This window comes from Leptinotarsa decemlineata, unplaced genomic scaffold (assembly GCF_025532065.1).
Source record: "Leptinotarsa decemlineata unplaced genomic scaffold, Ldec_3_MD MMD2_tig00000882_RagTag_RagTag, whole genome shotgun sequence".
Taxonomy (NCBI): Eukaryota; Metazoa; Arthropoda; class Insecta; order Coleoptera; family Chrysomelidae; genus Leptinotarsa; species Leptinotarsa decemlineata.
Window position 1 is genome coordinate 14,637,026 of NW_027412556.1, and position 21,447 is coordinate 14,658,472.

Here is a 21,447-nt window from a genome sequence, read left to right on the forward strand (position 1 = left end):
ATGTTCCTATTATAAGTCTATGGGAAGTGCGAAAAAGAAAACATAAAGAGGCCTAACTTTCAAAATCATAATACACATTAACGAATAACATCAAATATCGTTACTTACAGCCAACCTTTTCTAACCTAACATATATAGGTAATGTTATCCTAGGCGCAATATGGGGAGAGTCTGGTCCAGGTTAGACGCTCCTCCGTAGACTCATAATGGAAATTTCAAAGTTTCAGCTCGTCGAGTAGAGTCCACAGGATGATATCCTAGGACTCTTCCGCTAAAGTAAAGCCTGTTCTTGAACCATTTCAGTTTAACGAAGCTCTCCTACCAATTCGCAAAAATGTTCTCAAAAAAAAAAATGTCTGCCAGAGTGCCCTTAATTGGAAGTGGAGCAACTACGAGTGTTCCATCGCCTATTCTTTGGAGGACGTCCTCACGTTAGTGAGTGGGAAAGAGACATATGTGACGTAATCGATACATAGAAGGACAAAATGAGTATCGTGGAGATTCAGTTGAAAGATAACAGCTTGTTTGAATTATAAAAATAATGGTATAATAATAATGAAGAATAAAAAATCAGATTGAAAAAAACATGACTGCTATCGAGGTTCAGAGGGTGTGTACAGCGTTAAACAAAAAAAACATGGCTGCTAACATAAAAGAAAAAAACATGGCGCCAATGTGTGTACAAGGTGTGACAAAATACATCAATTGAGAAAAAACATGACAGTTTAATGGGACCCTAACATTTCAAAGTGCGAAAAATAAAACATTTCGAAACGTGCATTTTTATTTTGGTAACATATCACAAAGCCATTTGTATAGAATATCTGCGTTTCGGAGACTGCAATTATATTTGGTTCAGTTGTGAATGTGATGCATACAAGGTTCGCTGCACACACACTGTATACCTCGATAGCAGCTATGTTTTTTTTACGTTAGCAACTGTCATTTTTCTTCAACGCTGCACACCCTATATACTCCACTGAATACCCGCAACTATTTTTTTTCTTCAATATGATTTTTCATCCATCATTATTATTAAACACTATTTTCATAATTCAACCACGCTGTTATCTTTCAACTGAATCTCCGATACTCATTCTTTCCTTTAATGCATCGATTACGTCGCACATGTCTCTTTTCCAGTTACTAACGTGACGACGTATCCCAGGTAATACGTGGAACTCTCGTAGTTGCTCTACTATTGAAGAGCCTCACGACTTGAATCAAAGTTCAGAACTGATAAAATTGAAAAAAAAATAAAGAATTATTTTACAAACTCTTCACACAATCCACAAGATTATGCCTATCTGATTTTTTTGGCAAAAAAAATACAATACTCGATGAACTGAACGGCAAAAATGCAAATTGTTTCTAAATAATTTATCTTTGGTATGTTGGTATAATGGTACTCCTCATTCCCAAGTAGAAAAATTTGGGAAACGGCAACCGCACTCATAGCGATACTAAGTAGTAATTTGTTCCCCTCACAGGCAATTCCGAATTCCAAAACATTTTAAATAACCCACTCTGTATATTAGTTTTCAAAAATTCACCTACTCTTACGTTTTTTCTCGTGGGTTCACCAATAATTGACTACACTGAACAATAATCAAACTAACTTTATTTCACTGATAATACAACAAAACACTAAAACAAAACTATAACTTCAACTATTATTCAAATGTCAATCGCCTTATAAGACCCCTCTGTATTTCACTGTCCACTAAACTTGACCACTTGACTATCTCAATATGCTGGTAGGTAGTGTTCATTATACGATGATTGAATTATCTCGACTTTGATAGAGAATTCGGATGAATTACATCGAAACGGTACGAAATGTCGGCCGGACTGGGCGCAGTCTTGGCAACGTCACAATTGATTTATGGCTACCAGCGGCGGTCGGCATTATTTTCTTTAGGGTATGATTTACAACAATACTTTGATGTTTCAGGTGAGGTTGGTAAAGAAATGTACATAGTGAACCGAGGTCGCCTTCAAGTAGTCGCCGACAATGGCAGGACCGTCCTGGCCACTCTGAAAGCAGGCAGCTATTTCGGAGAAATTTCGATATTGAACATGGGCACGGCAGGTAAACACCTTGGTAAATATCAGCAGGCAGGCCCCAGGACGCTGGGTTTTCATATATTATTACTATATATTCCACATTCTGCATGTAGAATTTGTCTTGGTATCTCCTGCCTGGCTTGTATTTGTCCAACCCCTTTTGCTGATAAAGTTTCAGAATATTATATTTAAATTGAATGGGAATCTCACCAATTACAAATCTTCAGATCAACAATCTGAAGTTTCTTAGGTTTAGTCTGTAGAATCTACAAAAATAAATTAATAAACTTGTTTTTTTCCACAAAATACAGTTAATTAATTTCAGATGATTGAGAGTGTAAAAAAGATCATATACCGCATTCGAATAGAGCTTTCAAAGATAGTATCAATGTAAATCGAGAGAAATTTTTTACTTAGTATAGAAAAAAGTGATATCAAAAATGAATTTTTGAGAAATCACACGTACTAAAAATATCATTCAAAAACTGCTGAATATGGTTAATTCCACGAAACAATTCGTTAACGAATTACAGTAAACGCAAAAGATTTTTCCGACTAATCAGTCTTTCAAATTGCAAACAAAATTTTGCGAATTTACCTTGATGCACATGTTGATCAGAAGAATGTATTTATTTGGGTTCCAGATTGTGAACCAGAATGACCTTGTGCTATCGGTTATCGATATTGACAATATCTGGTTTTCTCAAATTTCATTGTCAATTAATTTCAATACATTCTGAATACACCAGAATAATATTTGGACTGAAAAATACCACGACAACATTTGATATGATATTCTTTCAGTAACACAAATGCCATTAGCTCTTTCGAAATTATATATGCTGGTCAACAGTTTGCCATAATCTTCTTGATTTAGACAAGATGCTCACACCAACTCTATTGTAATGACTGATAAAATTAAGAATTTTCATGAAAATTAGTCAACCGATATTCGAACTGTTAAATTTATTTTGTTGTTTCAAAAGTTTCGTATCTTTTTGTGAGTCTACTATTACCTGGTATATATCATTCAGACCTCTTCTGTTGAGCAGTGCTGGCTGCTGCCAGCGGTACATTTTATCGATTTCCTCACAATAGAACTCTGTTATGATCGTTTAGCTCTATTGCAGGAAGTTAAAATGAATCACACCAGCCGCTGACCACCATACAGTTATCATGGTCTTTTTTGGTGGGTCTTCGCCTTCCAGAAATGCAAGGGTGGCTCATCGGTGTCGAACCACCGTCCTGAATGACTCCGGTTGCCGTAGAGGTGTTGTGACAATCCTCAGATTCTAGTCTTAGATTACTGTAGGTGGACCACTTCGGGGCTCATCATTTGGAAAACAACAGCATCAATATATACAGTAAAATTCCTTAGCGTTCAGTATATACCACGACACAGTAGAATAAATATTCATTGAGATATAGAGCTACAAAATACATAACATCAAAACTGACAAAACTTTTGAAACAATCTAATATGATGAACACAAAACTATAGAAATTCAGTAGAAAAGGTAAAAAAGAAGAACCTCACAATGAGCAACATCTTATGGCACAGATCAGTTGATAATAAATCATAGAATCGTTGCGCAGAGGCGATATCGTAACCGATGAGGTTTATCCGAGGTGAGATTATTGCTAGTTGACTACAAAAACCAACGACAACCAGACCAATAGGTACACGCATAAGAGAGTAACGTATCATCCCAGATTCAAAAGTGTTCACGCTCGCTTTTCCGGAGTTGCCACCATGGAAACTAGCTGATATGCATTGCAATGTTTCGGGAAGTGGAATGAAAAAGTCAGAATTGAACTCACAACGACACAAACTAAACTACTACAATAATATCAGTAAATTTCCTAAATAATGCAAAATATATACTGATGGATCAAAGACCGAGTATGGGGTGGATGGTGCATTCCTTGTAGATGGACACCTCCATAGCTGGTCGATGCACTCAACGACCAGCGTATACACAGCAGAATTATACACTATAGACCAGTCTTCACTATTCAATGAATTTGCACGACACAAAACTCATTTCCTAATTTGTACCGACTCGTTGGGTTCCATAAGATTATCTCAAAATGAATTCACTCTTGACCCCCTTGTAAGGATTATTCTTGCCAGAATTCATATTATGATGGAAAGCGGTAGAACTGTCAGCTTCATGTGGGTGCCTAGTCATTGTGGCATAAAGAACAACCGAAGAAGAATCTGACTGGCAGACTCTTTGAAATGAAACTGACGCGAAACTGAAATGCTCAAAACCAAGTGTGAATAAGCGAATCTCACTATTGAAATCCGCCAGAAAAGAACAAGTTGTTCTCACACGTCTGCGAATCGGCCATACAAAAATTACACACCTTTACTTGCTTCTAGGAGAACAACAACAGTACTAACAGTACAATATATACTTGTAGAATGCCCAGAATATGAGAAAACCAGGAGACAACATAACATAACTGGAGCAATGAAAGAAATTATATGTGATGATAGACGAACGTTGAGAAACCTGATAGCAATTTTGAAAGCCGCAAATATAGTAAGTACGCGGCGAATAACCTAACAGTTGATGCCGCAAAAAAAATAAACGAATAAATAATAGAAAAAATTGACAAATTTTACAGTTTTTCTGAACAATGTGTAGTTTACTAGATTTTCTGAAGCAAGAGCACATCACTTGCCCCACCAATGAACATTTTAGTTAAATAATATATTGTATGGGCCGATGTTGAACTGGCAGGTTATCCGGAAAAATCTAAATATACTTTCAAAACGTAATTCAAATCAAAATATATTTTTAGGCGGAAAACTTTAATGCAACGTGACTTGTTAACAAGAACACGATTGTTCTATACAAAGAACTTTAATTACTGTTCAATATCGTGCAGAATATGCAATATGTATTTGAGTTTCATCAACTTCCACATGAATTGACAATAAACAGGTTCTACAACAAATACCGATATTATTTGCTTCCACTTTATAATTGGTGAGGTTTTCTGCAATAATAAAAAACCATGTTTAAAGTTTCACGACTAAACGAAATTAAATTGAATTATTAATACGAAATCTCTAATATTCATGTAAATTATCATTATGGTAGTGTTTGGAGTTCCGTTGTTACCCTCGTAATATAGTGTCGTGTCCAGATATAATTTTATTCGATTTTACCAGTGTTCTTTTGTGCCTATTATGACCCCATGTATTTACTATCTTTTGTATACATTTATTGATTATTCAGCATGCTCTATGCTAATTTTTAGAAATTATTCACAATATAACAACACTTCCAAACATGAATGTCAAGAATGAAGTTAATTTCAAGCGTATCAAGAATACGAATTCAGTTACAGCAATTCACTTCCTCAACCAGTCCGGAATGAACTGATGGCTCAAATAACAACCTGTGGGTTCACATGATTTACAATTACAAATCAGAACATAACTTATCTCTCTTCTTCTTTTGTAGTTTAGTTATACAAATACTCAAAAATGATGTAGTATATATCCCATATTTTGTTGCCGAAATGTGAATAATAACGAATGAGTTCAAAAAGCAAAAGTCCCAACTCATAGACATTCATGCTTGACTTATACCTAGCAACTAGAAATTAAAATGAGAAACATATTCGAATCGACAACAACTGAATGACACACACAATTCATGGTGCAAAGTACCCAGTGATGATGGCTGTTTATGGAAAACTAATATGAAATAAAATCATGAAATATGTAACTCTAAAAAGCGAAACAATGAAAATAGTGTGTTCAATTCGGAATCCAATCACATCATAATTTCAAATTAGTTTTAAATTTCTTTGGTAGTGATTTCTGCAGACATAATAATGTATTATTGATAGATGAATAATGATAATAATACTACTGATGATATATTTATTCACTAGAACAAATGACAGAGTTAATTATATAATACATAATAATTTAAGTAGGTAGGTGAATAGTTTTGATGATATTTTTTATATATAATTCATATAGTATTATATCACGAAATGAAATATAAATGAATAAATATGAGTGATAATACACTCGTCGTGAAAGAAAGTAATGATAGAAAATAATAAAGGATAAAGGTGTATACGTATTGACGAAAAGAAAAATTAACGTATACCTACATATAAACACATCATATATAAATGATGCTATTTGAAAATTATAGTATCGCGATACTTTTTCATTGAAGATAACTCAGTCTACATTACAAACGAAGACCTCTGAAGAACAGTATTTTGGTCCTATTGTATTATTTCAAAAAGTATTTTTTATATCGATCACTTGACGGGTGAATGATCTAGGAAGGTTTGAAATCCAATTTTTCAGCTCTTCAATAGGCTTAGCGAGTTGATTGTTTTCAGTTCACTGGGAACTGCATTGCATACTCTGGGTTGGAGGAAATATGATGAACGTTGGGATATTGTTTTAGAGACGAAAGGCACTGTGAGATGGTTATCTCCTTTTCGAATATTATATGTCAGCACATAGTAATTTTTGGATCCCTAATTTTTCTGCTGCACTATCAAGACGTTCAAAAATAATTGTTTAGTGCCTAAAACTTTTGCTAGTTGATAAATTCCGTCACTGGAATATAATGGATCTTTTGAATATATCATCCTTAGTATCCATTTCTGGAGTACATCGAGTCCGTTCATTTGATTATTGCAGGCACCTCTCCAAGTTATTATTCCGTACCTCAATTGTGATTCTACCAGTGCGAAGTATAAAATTCTCAAGCATCTTATTTCAAAAAATGTCTTGATATGTTTAAACTTTGCTATGAGGCTTCTCAATTTGAAAGTGAGCTTTTTTATGTAGTGTCCCATTTCATGTGGCTATCTAAGTAGACTCCCAAGTATTTTATGTGTTTGATTATGGGTAAAGTGAAGGTGTTTTTATTGTCGATTATTGATAGATGTGAAATATCCGGAAAATTGGTTTTGATGATTGGAAACGGAAGACATTTTATCTTATCGAATAAATCAATTCTTCCAAATTAAACATAAGTCGTAGACTCAACATGCTTGATGAATCTCATATTCCTTTCAGTTGCAACAAAAACTGAGAATTGTCCAATTTTATATCATTTTTATCAAATAAACAATCTCATAGACATTTCTCAACTACATATTTATCAATTATAATAACATTTTCGAGGAAACAATTTGAAAATTTGTTAAACTAGTTGAGATCAATTTATTTCTTATATCCAAAACAATATAACTTTGAGAGATAAAGCCATTTGTACTTGGAAAAGAAAAATAGTTCACAGATGAATATTTTTTATGGGATCCCAGAGGAAGTCACATTAAGACTTCTTCTGCTTATCATTCACATAAACTCTATTTCGAAATTCAATTAGCTGTTTGTAATGCAATGATGATATACATCTTTTGGGATCAATAGTTCATTCAATAACAGAAGAAAACTGATTGAGAACTAATATATATATTTGCTTTAGCGTGTATGGAATAATACATATTTACAAATTGATGAAACTTCGTCATGGATTTTCAACAGATTCTAAAAAAGCTAGCGTCAAATATAAAGATATAATATACAGGCAAACATTATAGTTCTCTGAAGCTCTATTTCAGTTTTCACTGATTCACCACAATTACAGTAATTTCTTCATCTACAATTCTGAAAATATCATCACGATGTTTTTAACCAATTGAGAACTATATACATTATACAACCCAACGCGTTTCCTCGACATCAAATCAAATTATCAGCTGAAAATATGTACTTTTTTGTAGTTGACCGTGAAGAATAAAACAAACTTTGATTTCCCCACAATAGGACTCTGTTATGATGGTTTGGCCTGGTTGCGGAAAGTTATAGTGAAATACGCCAGCCGCTAACCACACACTGACACATGAAAGAGTTCTCAAACAGTGGAGTTCGAGGTGTATTGAGTTGAACCTCGAAATGATGAGCAGCCGCAGTCAGTCGCGTATTTCTCATATGTACCACTCTTGGAGGAATCAAGTCACTTGAACACTTTCCTTGAAAGTATCTATAGAAAAAAGACAAATCTCTAACCTTTCTTCGATGTTCCAGGCTATGTGAGTTGCACGTGATATTCGCGTCTCGAATCAGACGGATGGCTCTTTTCTGGATGGAATTCAGCAACTTCAGGGTATGTTTGGTAGCAGAGCTCCATACATGAGAACAATACTCCAAAGAAGGTCTGATCTGAGCTTTATAAAGCATCAAAAGTAGCTGAGGTGTGTACAGTTTTCTCATTTGGAACAGTGTTCCAAGCTTTTAAGAAGTAGCCTTTGCAATTTCAGCGAGATGATTGTGCCAAGACATATTGGTGTCCATTTTAACCCCCAACAAACTTATCAAAGCAGAAAGCGGAATTGTCTGACCTGACATTATTATGTCCGGTTCGGATATATATTTATGTTCTTGGAGAAAACTGATGCATGGGTTTTTGGGGCATTGAATTGAACCTGGTTACTTTCACCTCAATTCGAAATCACTTCTAGATCCTCATTAGGATATGCAACCTCCTTCTGCCGGTGAAGATGTGCCCCCATAGCCGATGTCCTGAAACCCAAATGGGATGAAGAGGCAAGTGTGCTGTCGTCAGCGAAGCAATATATTGGATTATTGGTTCTTTCCAATAAGTCGTCGATATACAATGAAAAGAGGGTTGGAGACAATATAGATTCCTGTTGAACACCAGCGTGATGGTGAAGGTATTCGAGAGATATCCATCGACGGCCACTTTCAGGAAACCTTCTTTCAGGAAGCTGAAGAACCATACACAAAAATGATCCGATGAGCCATAGCATCGAAGTTCGGCCAGCAAACACTCATGTACATACATTCAAAGGCCTTAGAAATATCAAGCGCAACAGCTCTTGATTCTCTATGTTTCTCGATTGCGTTATTCCAAAAATGGGTGACATACAATAAAAGGTCGCCTGTTGATCTTTGTTTCCGAAAGCCATATTGATGATGAAGCCTTCCAAATATTTGAGGATATGGTGGATCAAAACTCTCTCCATGAGTTTTGGTATCACTTGCTCTTTTTGGGAATAGACTAAACACGAGCAATCTTCCAACAAAAAGGAAAAGCACCTTTCTTGCAAAACAGGTTGAAAAGTCTGCAAACAGTAACAATGGCTCATCGGTGATCAAACCACTGTCCTGAACGTCCCCTGTGTTCGTAGAGAATCCACTTTCCATCACATGTGGTGATCCCATTCAAAAAAAGATCGTTTTGGTTGCGCAAAAGCAAAGAAGAACAGAACTGGAAGCGTGACTGACTATTTCTGTCGATTGTTCAATTCGAGAGGCCTTTTAACCTTTCCAAAACGTTTCAAACCATCGGAATGCGCATGGGAGCTGACACTCTGTTCTACCGCAATCCCAGACACCGTTTATGATAGATTAGTCTTCACCAGGGTCCTAAAATCCTCATCCTGGTCGACTGTAGGTCGACCTCTTCAGGGCTCATCTTCGAGACTAAAATCTCCGAAACGAAATTTCGCGTTCATTGACACTATGATTGCCAAATACCTTGTTGATGTATCGGGCTGTTTCGACAGCGATTTGGTTCAATTTGTTCAATTTCCCTTGAACCAATCAAAGTTTGTATCAACGTTCGTGGGCTGTAGCCATATTGGAGTCTATCAATAAAAAATAAACAGGCCTGAGTAGTAGAAGAAATGTAAGGAGATGAATTATATAATTGAGAAAGTGGTTAACAAAATACAAAAGCATTCAGTAATGATATTTATGAAAACTTTCATTTTCACTCATATCAGTTTTTCCTAAACAGCTAGTTGGGTACTCTATATTCCATTAATTCGAAATTGCATTGTTTAATATGTTATGAAATAATTTGAAATCTCTGGAAACACAAATACAATCGAAAATTAAAATGAATAGCTGAAAATAACAATTTTATTGAGCAAAAAAAATCTGAAATGCAAAAAATTGAAAATTGAACAGTTAAACAAAAAAGGAAATAAAAATTAAAAGATTTCCAGTCACGTTAATTTACCACGTTTCGATTGCTAGTATCCACAATCGTCTTCAGGTGATGACTGGACTATTCCTCCGAGATATGACTATTTACAGGTCATTCGAGTGCTTTCACCTATCCCATCTACCCTATTTACGCTTCACCAGTTTAGCATGGGATGACCGCTTGGCAGGAGTTGGATGTTTTCCGCTTCATTATGATTTTTCATATGTTGCATATCTCTACGCTAGCTTGACTAAATGCGTTGTTGGACTGCATATATGCGGCTTCTTTAAATTTCCTCCTCAACCAGTGTTCCTCCTTGTTGATGATCTCAGCTTGGGACCACTTGAAGTTATGTTGATGGCCTCAAACATTTTCTGCTATTCCCGATTTACTGGTTTCTTCTCGCTGCTTGTGTTTTTTGTGCTCGGCAATGAAGACTTTCAATGGCCGATATAGGATTTGCAGCACTCACAGGGTATCTGATAAATGCAATGCTTGGAATCGCAGTGCGACAAATACTATATCAGTGAAACTAAGAGGCCATTGAAAATTCGCATTGCCGAGCACAAGAAACACACATATTGGGGAGAAACCAGCAAACCAGAGTATGTTTGGACTAATCAACATTACATCAAGTGGTCCCAAGCTGAGGTCATCCAGAGGAGGAAACACTGGTTCAGGAGGAAATTCAAAGAAGCTGCATACATGTTGTCCAACAATGTATTCAGCCAATCAAGAGGAAAACGGCCAACTTTCGCCAAACGGTCATCTTTCACTAAACCGTGAAGCGGAGAAAGCACTCGAATGACCTATAAATAGTCATCCCTCCGAGAAATAGTCCAGTCATCACTCGAAGAAGATTGTGGATGCTAACAATCGAAACGGTGTAAAGTAGCTTGAAATATTTTTATTGTTATTTTCTGTTTTTGTTTAATTGTTCAATCTTCATATTTTTTGCCTGTATTTCATTTCATTATGATTTCATTTCAGGTTTATTTTGCTCAATATATAAAAATACGGTCTCTCGACGCGCGACACAAGACCGTATTTTTTTCTGGTGTTGGGAAAGGGTTGTCAATAATCATAATGATCTTCTGAGGATGCTAACTTGGTTAGTGATACGCGTGTCAAGATACTGTATTTTCGTGTTGGGAAACTGTTTTCAATAAATTCATTTTACGTCAGAGATTCCAGTACGAACTATCAAGATAATTGTCATTTTCAACTATTCATTTTAGTTTTCAATTGTATTAGTTCTTTTGGTTCTTCAAATCATTTTACATCATATGAGACAATGGAAGTCTGAACTAATGAAATTCACCATGAAACATTATCAACCATCTTCAAACAAACGAGGTACTCTATACTCTCACCGTACTCATTATCCACGTATCTCGCTGTTTCCCCACCCACTGTGTGACCTTATAACACCAATAAAACCAAGTAGCTAATGTGTTTTCCATTACGAATATGTAGGCATAACTTAGATCCCGACACAAATTTGGCATGTTTTCAATTCTTTAATCTCTTCCTCTGGTTTGCCCAGACTAATGTAGCGTAACAGGATATTTTAAAACCGATCAGCGACTCCAGAAAGGAAATTCAAATTTAATCACACGAAAAGGGTATTATGGAAAACGTTATGCCGCGACCATCGAATACGTCAAGGTGTAAGTATCGTGATATTTCGAGACGAAGTTTCCTAGTTTCATCAGTGGGTCATATTGGATAAGGATTTCATTTGGAGTACCTGTATGTTTCCTGAGTTGCAACTCTGTATTCGTCATTGGTTGACAACGTTACTTTAACTGTTCTTCAACTGTTACTTTCATAGTAGAAAATCCAAATTAGAAGCGACAATCACACCTCTGTTCAATCGTTGAAAAGTATTTTACATAAAATTCAGTACGGTAAAAAATAAATTGCAACTACTCTTTCAAACCCAGTTGTTTATTGAACAAATTACACAGGCCAACGATGAAAAAACTTTTTTTTTACTTAAAACACCTCATTATTCTATTTTTTTGGGTGCCAAATCCAAATATGACACTCATTCCACCTACCATTTTTTTTACATTTGCACATCAATATATTAAATTTTTTGATTTATTACAGAATTTAACAGCTTTTATGTACTACAGATAAAATTGTAAAATAATTTGTGCTGGATGTAGAAGAGTTGACAGCACTGCTGAAACACATTTACTGTCCAGAAAAAGGGGAATTATATTGTTCTGTTCACAGCTAACCTAACCTAACTTTCTGGTTTCCAGTACATGTGCTCACTAAAATGTCTAATCGCGGTTGTAAGAAATCTGCTGACAGTTTTTGTTATATTTGTGGTGAGTTTGTTATTAAAAAACATCAAACAAACATTACAGACTTTGTGAAAAAGGTTTATTTCTCATATTTTGCAATTAAACTTGGTGATCAGAATAAATCTTGGGCCCCACATAAGGTATATTATGTTTGCGTTGGAGATCTTATAAAATGGTCAAAAAAGGAGAAAAAAGCCATCAAGTACGCTTTTTCTATGGTATGGAGGGAACCTAGAAACCACACTGATGATTGCTGCTTTTGTAGTATTTGATATTACTGGCCATAACTCAAAAACAAGAAGGTAATAAGCTACCCTAACCTAATTTTCGCCATCCGATCAGAAGGGCACGATGTAGATTTGCCGGTCCCAGAACCTACAGATGATCTTAATTCTGTTCAAACTGAAATGTTTCCTGATGTACTGTCAAAAATAGATGAGCAAGATGATGAAGAGTTTCTCAATGTGCTACAGCAAATATAGAGCCTAAACTGTTTACTCATATTGAGCTTAACGACTTAGTTAGGGATCTTGGGTTAACAAAAGAAAAAGCTGAATTGCTCGATTCTAGACTAAAAGAAAAGAACTTGTTGGCAGTTGGAACTAGCATATGTGTATACAGGAAGAGAGAGCAGCAGTTTTCGAAAGTTTTTGAAAAAGAAGGTGATTTACTGTACTGCTCAGACATTCCAGGTCTGATCAAAGAGTTAGGTGTTGAATACAAAAAAGAAGAGTGGAGGCTGTTTACTGATTCTTCCAAAACTAGTTTAAAAGCTGTTTTATTACACAATAGTAACACCTATGCATATATACCTATTGGCCATTCTGTACATATGCAAGAGACCTCTGAAAACTTAGAAATAGTGTTGAATAAAATTGGCTATTCGGCTCATGGTTGGATGATATGTGGTAACTTGAAAGTAATATGCATGCTTCTTCAGCAAGGCGGTTTTACCAAATTTCCATGTTTTTTGTGTGAATGGGACAGTAGAGCAAGGTATCAACATTGGTTCAGACAGAACTGTCCTGTGAGGGAGTCTTTAAAATCCGGCGAGAACATTCTCCGCTAGAATCCTATAAACATTCTCTTACCACCTCTACATATCAGTGTGTGTCGCCTCTGTCTGGAAAATGATGAAACTGCAGAGCATATACTTTGTGCCTGCCCCGCTGGGGACCGAATCAGGTTCTTTGAGTTCGGCAGATCCGTTCTTTCACCATCTGACCTGAAAGACCACTCACCATACAGACTAATCGGCTCCGTTAAGAAGCTGGGTTTATTTGGCCGAGTGTGAATAGGTGTGAGCCACAATAAACCCTTATGGGTTGCGGTGGAGGGTCGAATAGACCCACTCACTTTCGACCTACCTACCTACCTCCACATATAAAGTTATGCCTCATGAAACACTTTGTAAAGGCATTGCCTAAAGTTGGACCGTGTTTCAAGTATCTGTTTCAGAAATTTCCAAACCTTTCAGAGGCTAAACTCAAAGAAGGCGTCTTTATAGAACCCGATATTCGAAAAATGATGTTCGACGTAAACTTTAAAATCACAATGACCATACATGAGAAAGAAGCATGGGTATCATTCAAGCAAGTTGTTACAAAATTCTTAGGAAATGCAAAAGACCTAGAATATCACACCAAGATATTACATTGATGGAAAAACGTTACCAGGACCGCTGGAACATCAACATGATGGGAGACTACTGTTGGTCACCTCACCGTGAAGCTCAACAAGCGACTCATCGCAGGAAAAAGGAAAAGCTACACAAGAAACTTCAAAGAAAAAAGAGAAAGGAAGTATAAACCAATTCCATCTGACTAGTGAAACCTACATTACAATACTGTATCATTATTGCAAGTAACCTACTGTAAATAAAAACCATGATAGTGATTTAACATAGTGTTTCATTAATTTTACCATATATCGTAGAGATTTTAAATTATATAAAAAAAGTCAATTTCTCAAAAACCATAGGTGATACAAAAAAACTAAGACCAGATTTGGATTCAGCACATAAAAATCTTCAAAAATCGGCTATTAAAGTATAAACAAAGTTTTCAAAAACTTTTTTTGTTGGCCTGTGTTATATATCATAAAAATTGGATTGGCGTAAAAATTGAATTAGCAGATATAGACAGGTGAGTCGGCACAAGTAATTTTCACAGTTAAATAACACAATTAATAAATCTTACATGCAGTTGGTTACCTCGTTCATGGGCAGATGGGGCGATGACAAACATGTTATTTGTCGTTCGTTTCAACCTAGTTCGAGGAATGATGCTCTGAAAGAATCTCGATTTTCAATTATGGAAAATCAGTGACTTCATGTTGATGATACACACTACCTTGCACTGGCCAATCAGCCCGAAACCAGTATGCATTCCAATAATTGGAAATTGATTCCAGCAGTTGTATAACCAGCAGCATATGCAGGAATAACTTCAGTGGAGAAACTGCACTGACAAGTGTCGGATATAATCCAACGCCTTTCGTGGTAATAGCCAGGAGGGTAATTGTTTTCTGATAGTTGTCAGTCCGTTAACTTACAGTGTATGTAAGTTGTTAGATAATTCAATAAATCTTATATCGAAATAAGTGTTGTGTTGGCTGCGCAACATTTTGCCTAAATGGCGGTTGCTGAGATTGGAAAAATGGAAATCTTCATGTGAGGAAAGCTATGCGACAAAGAGGTCCGAGCAAACTGACCCGTACGATAGAAAAAGCTGCTACTATTACAAAAATATGTGGCAAATAGACTACAGCTACTGGACTGAGTCAGGGCCGGTGGGAGAAATCGTATCTGCGTAAAGTTTGGGTCGGTGTGTGACAAAGAAAGTATCAGGAAAAAAGGAATAGAAACTTTTGTTTGCAATTTTACGTAGTACGGATTAAGAGGTAAACATTGAATGAATAATTAAATGCCATTTGGGTTCTTGTAGATATATAAAAAGCAGTTTATGTTGAGGCAAATTCGGGAGGGAGGGGCTTCTCACCGGCCATGACTCACTCCGGCAGCTGTAACTCCATTACCAACTCTTTCTAAAAGGAAAAATTCATTGTAACTGCGCGATTCGTCCCTTGAATGAAATGAGGAATGATATTTGTTGTAGCTGCTGAGACAACGTACTGAATATCTAGTATCACTTATTGTCAATATGTATATCGTGAAAAAAAAAACTCAAAAGTGTTTTTGTATGACATATCATCTCTGTAATTGTTTTCAACGAAGGAACTTTCCAAAATTGTTCACTGGAGTTGATCTTTCACAAAAAAACATCAAGGGCAATAAAGTCGAGCAAACTGAAACTTGACTCGATTTCATTGGTTGAATTACCTCGTGTTGAAAAGGTGACTGATGTGCTGAATTCTATATGAAACACTTTTCATCGAATGGACATATGAATGAAGGTCTTTTTTTATTCAGATTGTGAATGCCTAGGAAAATTAAGTGGATAAAATCGAGAAACCCTATTTTTTGTTTTTTTTCCCTACAGAAACCATTTGTGAAATTTGCTGCAGTTTTTCTGAATAGAAGTATCCGAGTCAATATTTCATTTTGATGTTGAACCTGAGAAATGCTTCAACTTCAACCTGAAATATCCATATGTTGAAACTGTTTTTTCAAAATTAACAGTGGTCTTTTTTCCCAAATCATCTACTTTCATATAGTGTAAAACAGAAGTAATATCGTACTGGGAAATTTTGTTGAAAAGTGCGAATAACTTAAAAAAAACAATTTTCTGGCAAAGGTAATAAATATCACTTCCTCCATTTGAAAAATGTTTCAATAAGAGAAGTATACCGCTGATTTTGAAAAACATTAGCACAATTATGTTTTCGTAAGGCCTTTTTTATGTTCAACATCAGGATAAAATTATGAACTAGATATTGTGAATAGAAAAATACAATTTTTCCTTACAAACTGAAAGGAAAAGCGGTGAATTCACTTTTCTAATGAGGATAATATGCACCAACGGAATCAAAAGTTCCAAACTTACTCAGTGAGGAACCATCAATATGGAGTGAACAGATAAAGAATTGATTCTTCAGCTTTGAAACTGGCTGTAACACTGAAAACTTTGTTCAAACAGTCGGTATTCTGAAAAATGCTGCAAAATATCTACGCAAAACATCAGCAGAAATTAGATAATAATAGGCAAAATAGTGGATTTGAAGACGATGATGGCTTTGAAGATTCCGATCATCTGACAGAAGGTCTATCGAATCCCAACCATCCATCAAAAAGATAGAAACTAATATAACGGGAAGTGTTTGAGATTCCACTGATATGAATGAAAAAATTGTTATAATGTTAATTAATAATTTCCATAACTATTAAATTCAATTTATGGAATAACATTTGTGTATAGTTCACATTCTTTCCGTATTTTTCTTATATTGAATTTTCTATCTCATGAATGTCCTTGAAATCTGATGAATCAATTTTTGTAGGTTTCAAAAATTGTGCCAATAGTTTTTTTTAGCCGAAATCTGAATTTAACACTAATAAAACATTTGATAATGTTTCAGTTTCAAGGATTTCAGCTGAAAATGTTTATAAATGATCAGAAATATCAAACAATTATTTTAAGAATGATTTGTTAGAAATCTTGTGTTTTCAGTTTCCTGCAAATTTTTCATGGTGATGTTAATTTCTGTTTCACCTGAAAGTGAAATTTCTGTTAAAAATTTAAATCAGATAAATTTGAAAGAACTGCATTTCATCACTTCGGACTGTCAGTGTCTAATATGATATAAATTGATATGAAATACCTGAAAGAATCTGTAAAAAATTAAAAAGAGGTTAGCTGAACAATAACAATTATAGTAAACAAAAGAAAACTAAAATTACAATGAAATAAAATACAAGCAACAACAACAAAAAATCAAAAAGAAAATTAAAGTGCTAGCGTAGAGATACGCACCATATAGAACCCACTAATCAAGCGGAACACGACCAACTCCCGCCAAACGATCAACTTCCGCTAAAACCAATGGAGCGAAGAGAGGGAATAGGTGAAAGCACTCGAATGACCTATAAATAGTCAGATCTCGGAGAAATAAGTCCAGTTATCACCCGAAGAAAATTGTGGATACCAACAATCGAAACGTCGTGAATTACCTTGGTTATTATTAGCCGAAAAATAACAATTATAGTAAGCAAAAAAAAACTGAAATTACAATGAAACAAAACACAAGCAACAACAACAAAAAATCAAAAAGAAAATTAAAACTGTTAACACGAGATGAAAATTTAAAAAAAAGTTATTAACAAGAAATGAAAATTAAAAATTAAAAAAATCCGAACCAAGTTAATTCACGACGTTCCGATTGTTAGTATCCACAATAGTCTTCGGGTGTTAACTGGACTTATTTCTACGAGATCTGGCTATTTATAGGTCATTCAAGTGCTTTCACCCTCTCTCCGCTCCATTGCTTTTAGCGGAAGCTGACCGTTTGGCGGGTGTTGGTCGTGTTCCGCTTGATTGTTTCTTTTTGCTTACTATAATTGCTATTTTTAAGCTAATTTTTTTTTATTTCTTACAGATTCTTTCAGGTATTTCAAATCAATTTATATCATATTGGCCAATGGAAGTCCGAACTAATGAAATGCACCAAGAAACATTTTCAACTACCTTCAAACCAACGTTGAAAGAATTGTTCAAGTTCAAAATCGAAATAAAATATTTAAAGGAATACTTCTATCCAGAAAATTACTGCGTTTCAGAAACAGAAAGAAATAAATTTCTATAAAATTTTTTGATAAATAAATTAGGATAAAAATCAAGAAACCCGTTCTTTCAATTTCTCCATGAAAATTTTTGATTATGTGGGATATGGTTCATTAAAAACTGTGAATATTTCTATCACCTACAACTTTCACTTTTTTCAGATAGGAATTTCGATTTCAGTGGAAATCGTGAAAAACATTTCCACACGTGAAATCATCCCATTTTATCTTCCATACCTTGGATCTATATTCATTTTTCCTTTAATTAGCGCAACATTATCTTCTCTTTTTTCATGTTGTTATAATTTCTTCCAAATCTATTTGCATTGGCCTATAAGTCTGGATTACAAAATCCGGCTCGAAGTACCAAAAATTACTTCGAAACTGAAAGAATATTCGGTGGTCCCGGTTCTGCTTCACCTCCCATGGCGCCATACACCCCCTTCCCCTTCACGCGAAATGTACCTGTCTCTGAATAACGTTGCAGGTAATCGAAGAACAGCCAGCGTCAGGTCAGTCGGATATAGCGATCTGTTCGTGCTTAGCAAAAAGGACATGTGGGACGTGCTCAAGGAATACCCTGCTGCTAGGGTACGTCTCGAAGCCATCGCCGTCAAGAGGTTGGAGAAGTACAAGAAGGCTCCACTTGAGAAAGGTGAGTTAATGGGAAGTTATCCATTCAGAACATCTGAAGCATGAAAGGGAAGCTACTTCAGTAGACTTGACATATAATCATTTCAATCTATGAACCCTAAATATCTTTCAGTTTAATAATAAACAGGTCAATAATAACATTTCACAACGCTAAAAAAACATCTACTCAGGTATCTTAAAAGTGCGAAATCGTTTCCTTCTTTTCATAAAAGAGGACGTTTGCCTCTCCACTCACTGGGGATTTCAATGAAATTGGTGACACATGTGAGTCGTTATATTCGTACCACGTGCCAGTGTATTGATATCTGCAGTATGCTGTGTTATGTCCGCTGTAAGTAGACCTACTATGATTCGAAAAAGCATATAGATTATAACGAAAAGGAGTCTCATTGTCTGCTGCGTAATTTATCATCTGTAATCCATGTAGAGGAAATTCGATGGCAACAGTCAATTCACCTCAAAATATTTCCGTTGAAGGGAATCTTTCAAAATGAATTATCAAAACACAGAAAACTTATGGATTGATAAAGACTTTGTGTACTTTCTTATTTTCTTGCAACCCGAAAACGTCGGTTTTTCATGTCCATCAAAAGTTCCTTCTATCATGAAGGAATCAAAGCATTGATATTCAATAAGGATATCTTTGAAGCTATCAATAAAATAAAATCAAATGCTTTCGGTATCGTATCAATATTAAAATGATTTCATTTATCATTTCACATTGCATAGATGAAGTAAAACATATTTTTCATGAGTCTCTGAGGCAAGGCATTTTTCCTGATCTTTGGAAAATTGCTAATATTTTACCCACTTCCAAAATACCTATACCCACCCACTTGTTTCAACGAGTTACGTCCAATAAGTATTTTACCAGCATTCTCAAAAATGTTTTAAAAAATAGTAACACAACAAATCAAAGTATAATTGGATGCAGCTAACATACTTCCAGAAGTGCAATCTGGATTCCGACAGAAACACGGTACCAACACTGTTCTGTTGAAGGTTATCAATGATATACTACTTTTCGGGACAAATCGATGGTCTCATTTTTGGTTATGCTTGATCAAAGCAAAGCATTCGATCTGGTAAAATTCAAACTATTGCTGAGGAAACTAAATTACATTGGGTTTGAATGCAGTTCTTTAGATTGGGTGAGAAGCTATCTCACAGGAAGGGCTCAACGGGTTATACTGGATAATAATAATTATGCTCAACTCTTCAGGAAACTTCTTCTGGTGTACCACAAGGTGGCATTCTAGGTCCATTATTGTTCTCTCTTTTCATTATTGACTTTCCTGCCACGTTATCCCAGTGCGACGTACATTTATATGCTGATGATTTTCAATTATATCTGTCAATTTACCATGCTATCACGTGGATGAACTTAGATTTAGAAAATACACTTCTATTTTCCAAAAATCATGGCCTTCGAATAAATAAAAATAAAACAGTAGCCCCATGTTTGGGATCTGACCTACAAAAAAATGAAGTTGAAACAAATTTCCATCTTTTTCTTGACAATGAATCGATTGACTGGGTGAATTCAGCAAAAAATTCAGGTGTATATATCGATAACACTCTCTCGTTCAACGATCACGTTAAACACATTTATAAAACTTGCTTTTTTGAACTGAAATCCTTATACAAGTTCAAGTTCCAGCTTTCTCAAAAAACAAAACTGAAATTAGTTCAATCATTGATGTATCCCCATATTGAGTATTGCTGCTCAGTGTATTACAAGTTCTTGCCAGACTATAGTAAACACAAACTTCAACGCATACAAAATGCTTGTATGAGATTTGTGTGTTGCATAAACTACTTTGATCATGTAACTCCATATTTATTGAAATTAGATCAGCTGAATATTGAGTTTAGAATTCGTTATCTCATATCTGTATTCTAATATAAACTATTGGAAAGCAAAACTCCTGATTACTTGTTCAGATTAATTAGTAAGCGATCTGATAATCATTTTATCAATTTAAGAAAAGATACTTTTTCCATTCCATATCATGTTACCACCAATTTTGAGGGATGTTTTTGTTACTTTGGACCGAAGTATCTAAATAATTTATTACCGTATATTCATTTGTATACATATCAATTCAAAAAAACTTTGAAAATTCATTTCTTAAATGTTCAAAAATGATTGTAATCTTTTATATTATCTCCATAATAGTTTTTTTTATATTATTTTTGTGTCTATTGTAACTGTTACTTATAGTCTTACCGTATGCTTATTTTTTTTCTTAATTATGGGACGGGTGGAAGATAGCCTCCGGCTAACCCTTTTCCGGCTAACAATAAACGTTATTATTATTATTATTATTATTATTGTGGCGGACTCAATTTGCCTGTGCTTTTTTGTATGTGGAGTTACAAATCCCAGAAAAGATCAGAGATTACTGATGAGTGTCCATTTCATCGTGGATTCAATTGACCAACGAAATTATTCACAATCTTCGAGTTATGTATATATTCAAATTTTTTAGTCATGACTTTTGTGAATTTCCGTTAAGCTGGAGTTAGGTTTCTCAATAATTCTATTAATCTAGAAGATAACGAAGGAACTCCTGGGCCTATTGATGCGCATGATCTATGAATCGAAGGGCAAAACTCTGAATCTGACTCTTTGAGTAGAATGTATTCACTACAGATG

General features: G+C 35.1%; 1 protein-coding gene and 1 pseudogene across 1 annotated transcript in view; both read left to right on the top strand.

Annotated features, from left to right (window-relative positions):
• Window positions 1–21,447, top strand: part of LOC111515441 (cyclic nucleotide-gated channel alpha-3) — a 226,660-nt gene that overhangs the window by 167,128 nt on the left and 38,085 nt on the right. The window contains exons 6-7 of the mRNA XM_074175064.1: window positions 1,955–2,092; window positions 18,622–18,789. Coding sequence (XP_074031165.1) covers window positions 1,955–2,092; window positions 18,622–18,789 — 306 coding nt within the window. The remainder of the gene's footprint in view (window positions 1–1,954; window positions 2,093–18,621; window positions 18,790–21,447) is intronic.
• Window positions 3,652–3,734, top strand: LOC111515442 (U4 spliceosomal RNA; annotated as a pseudogene).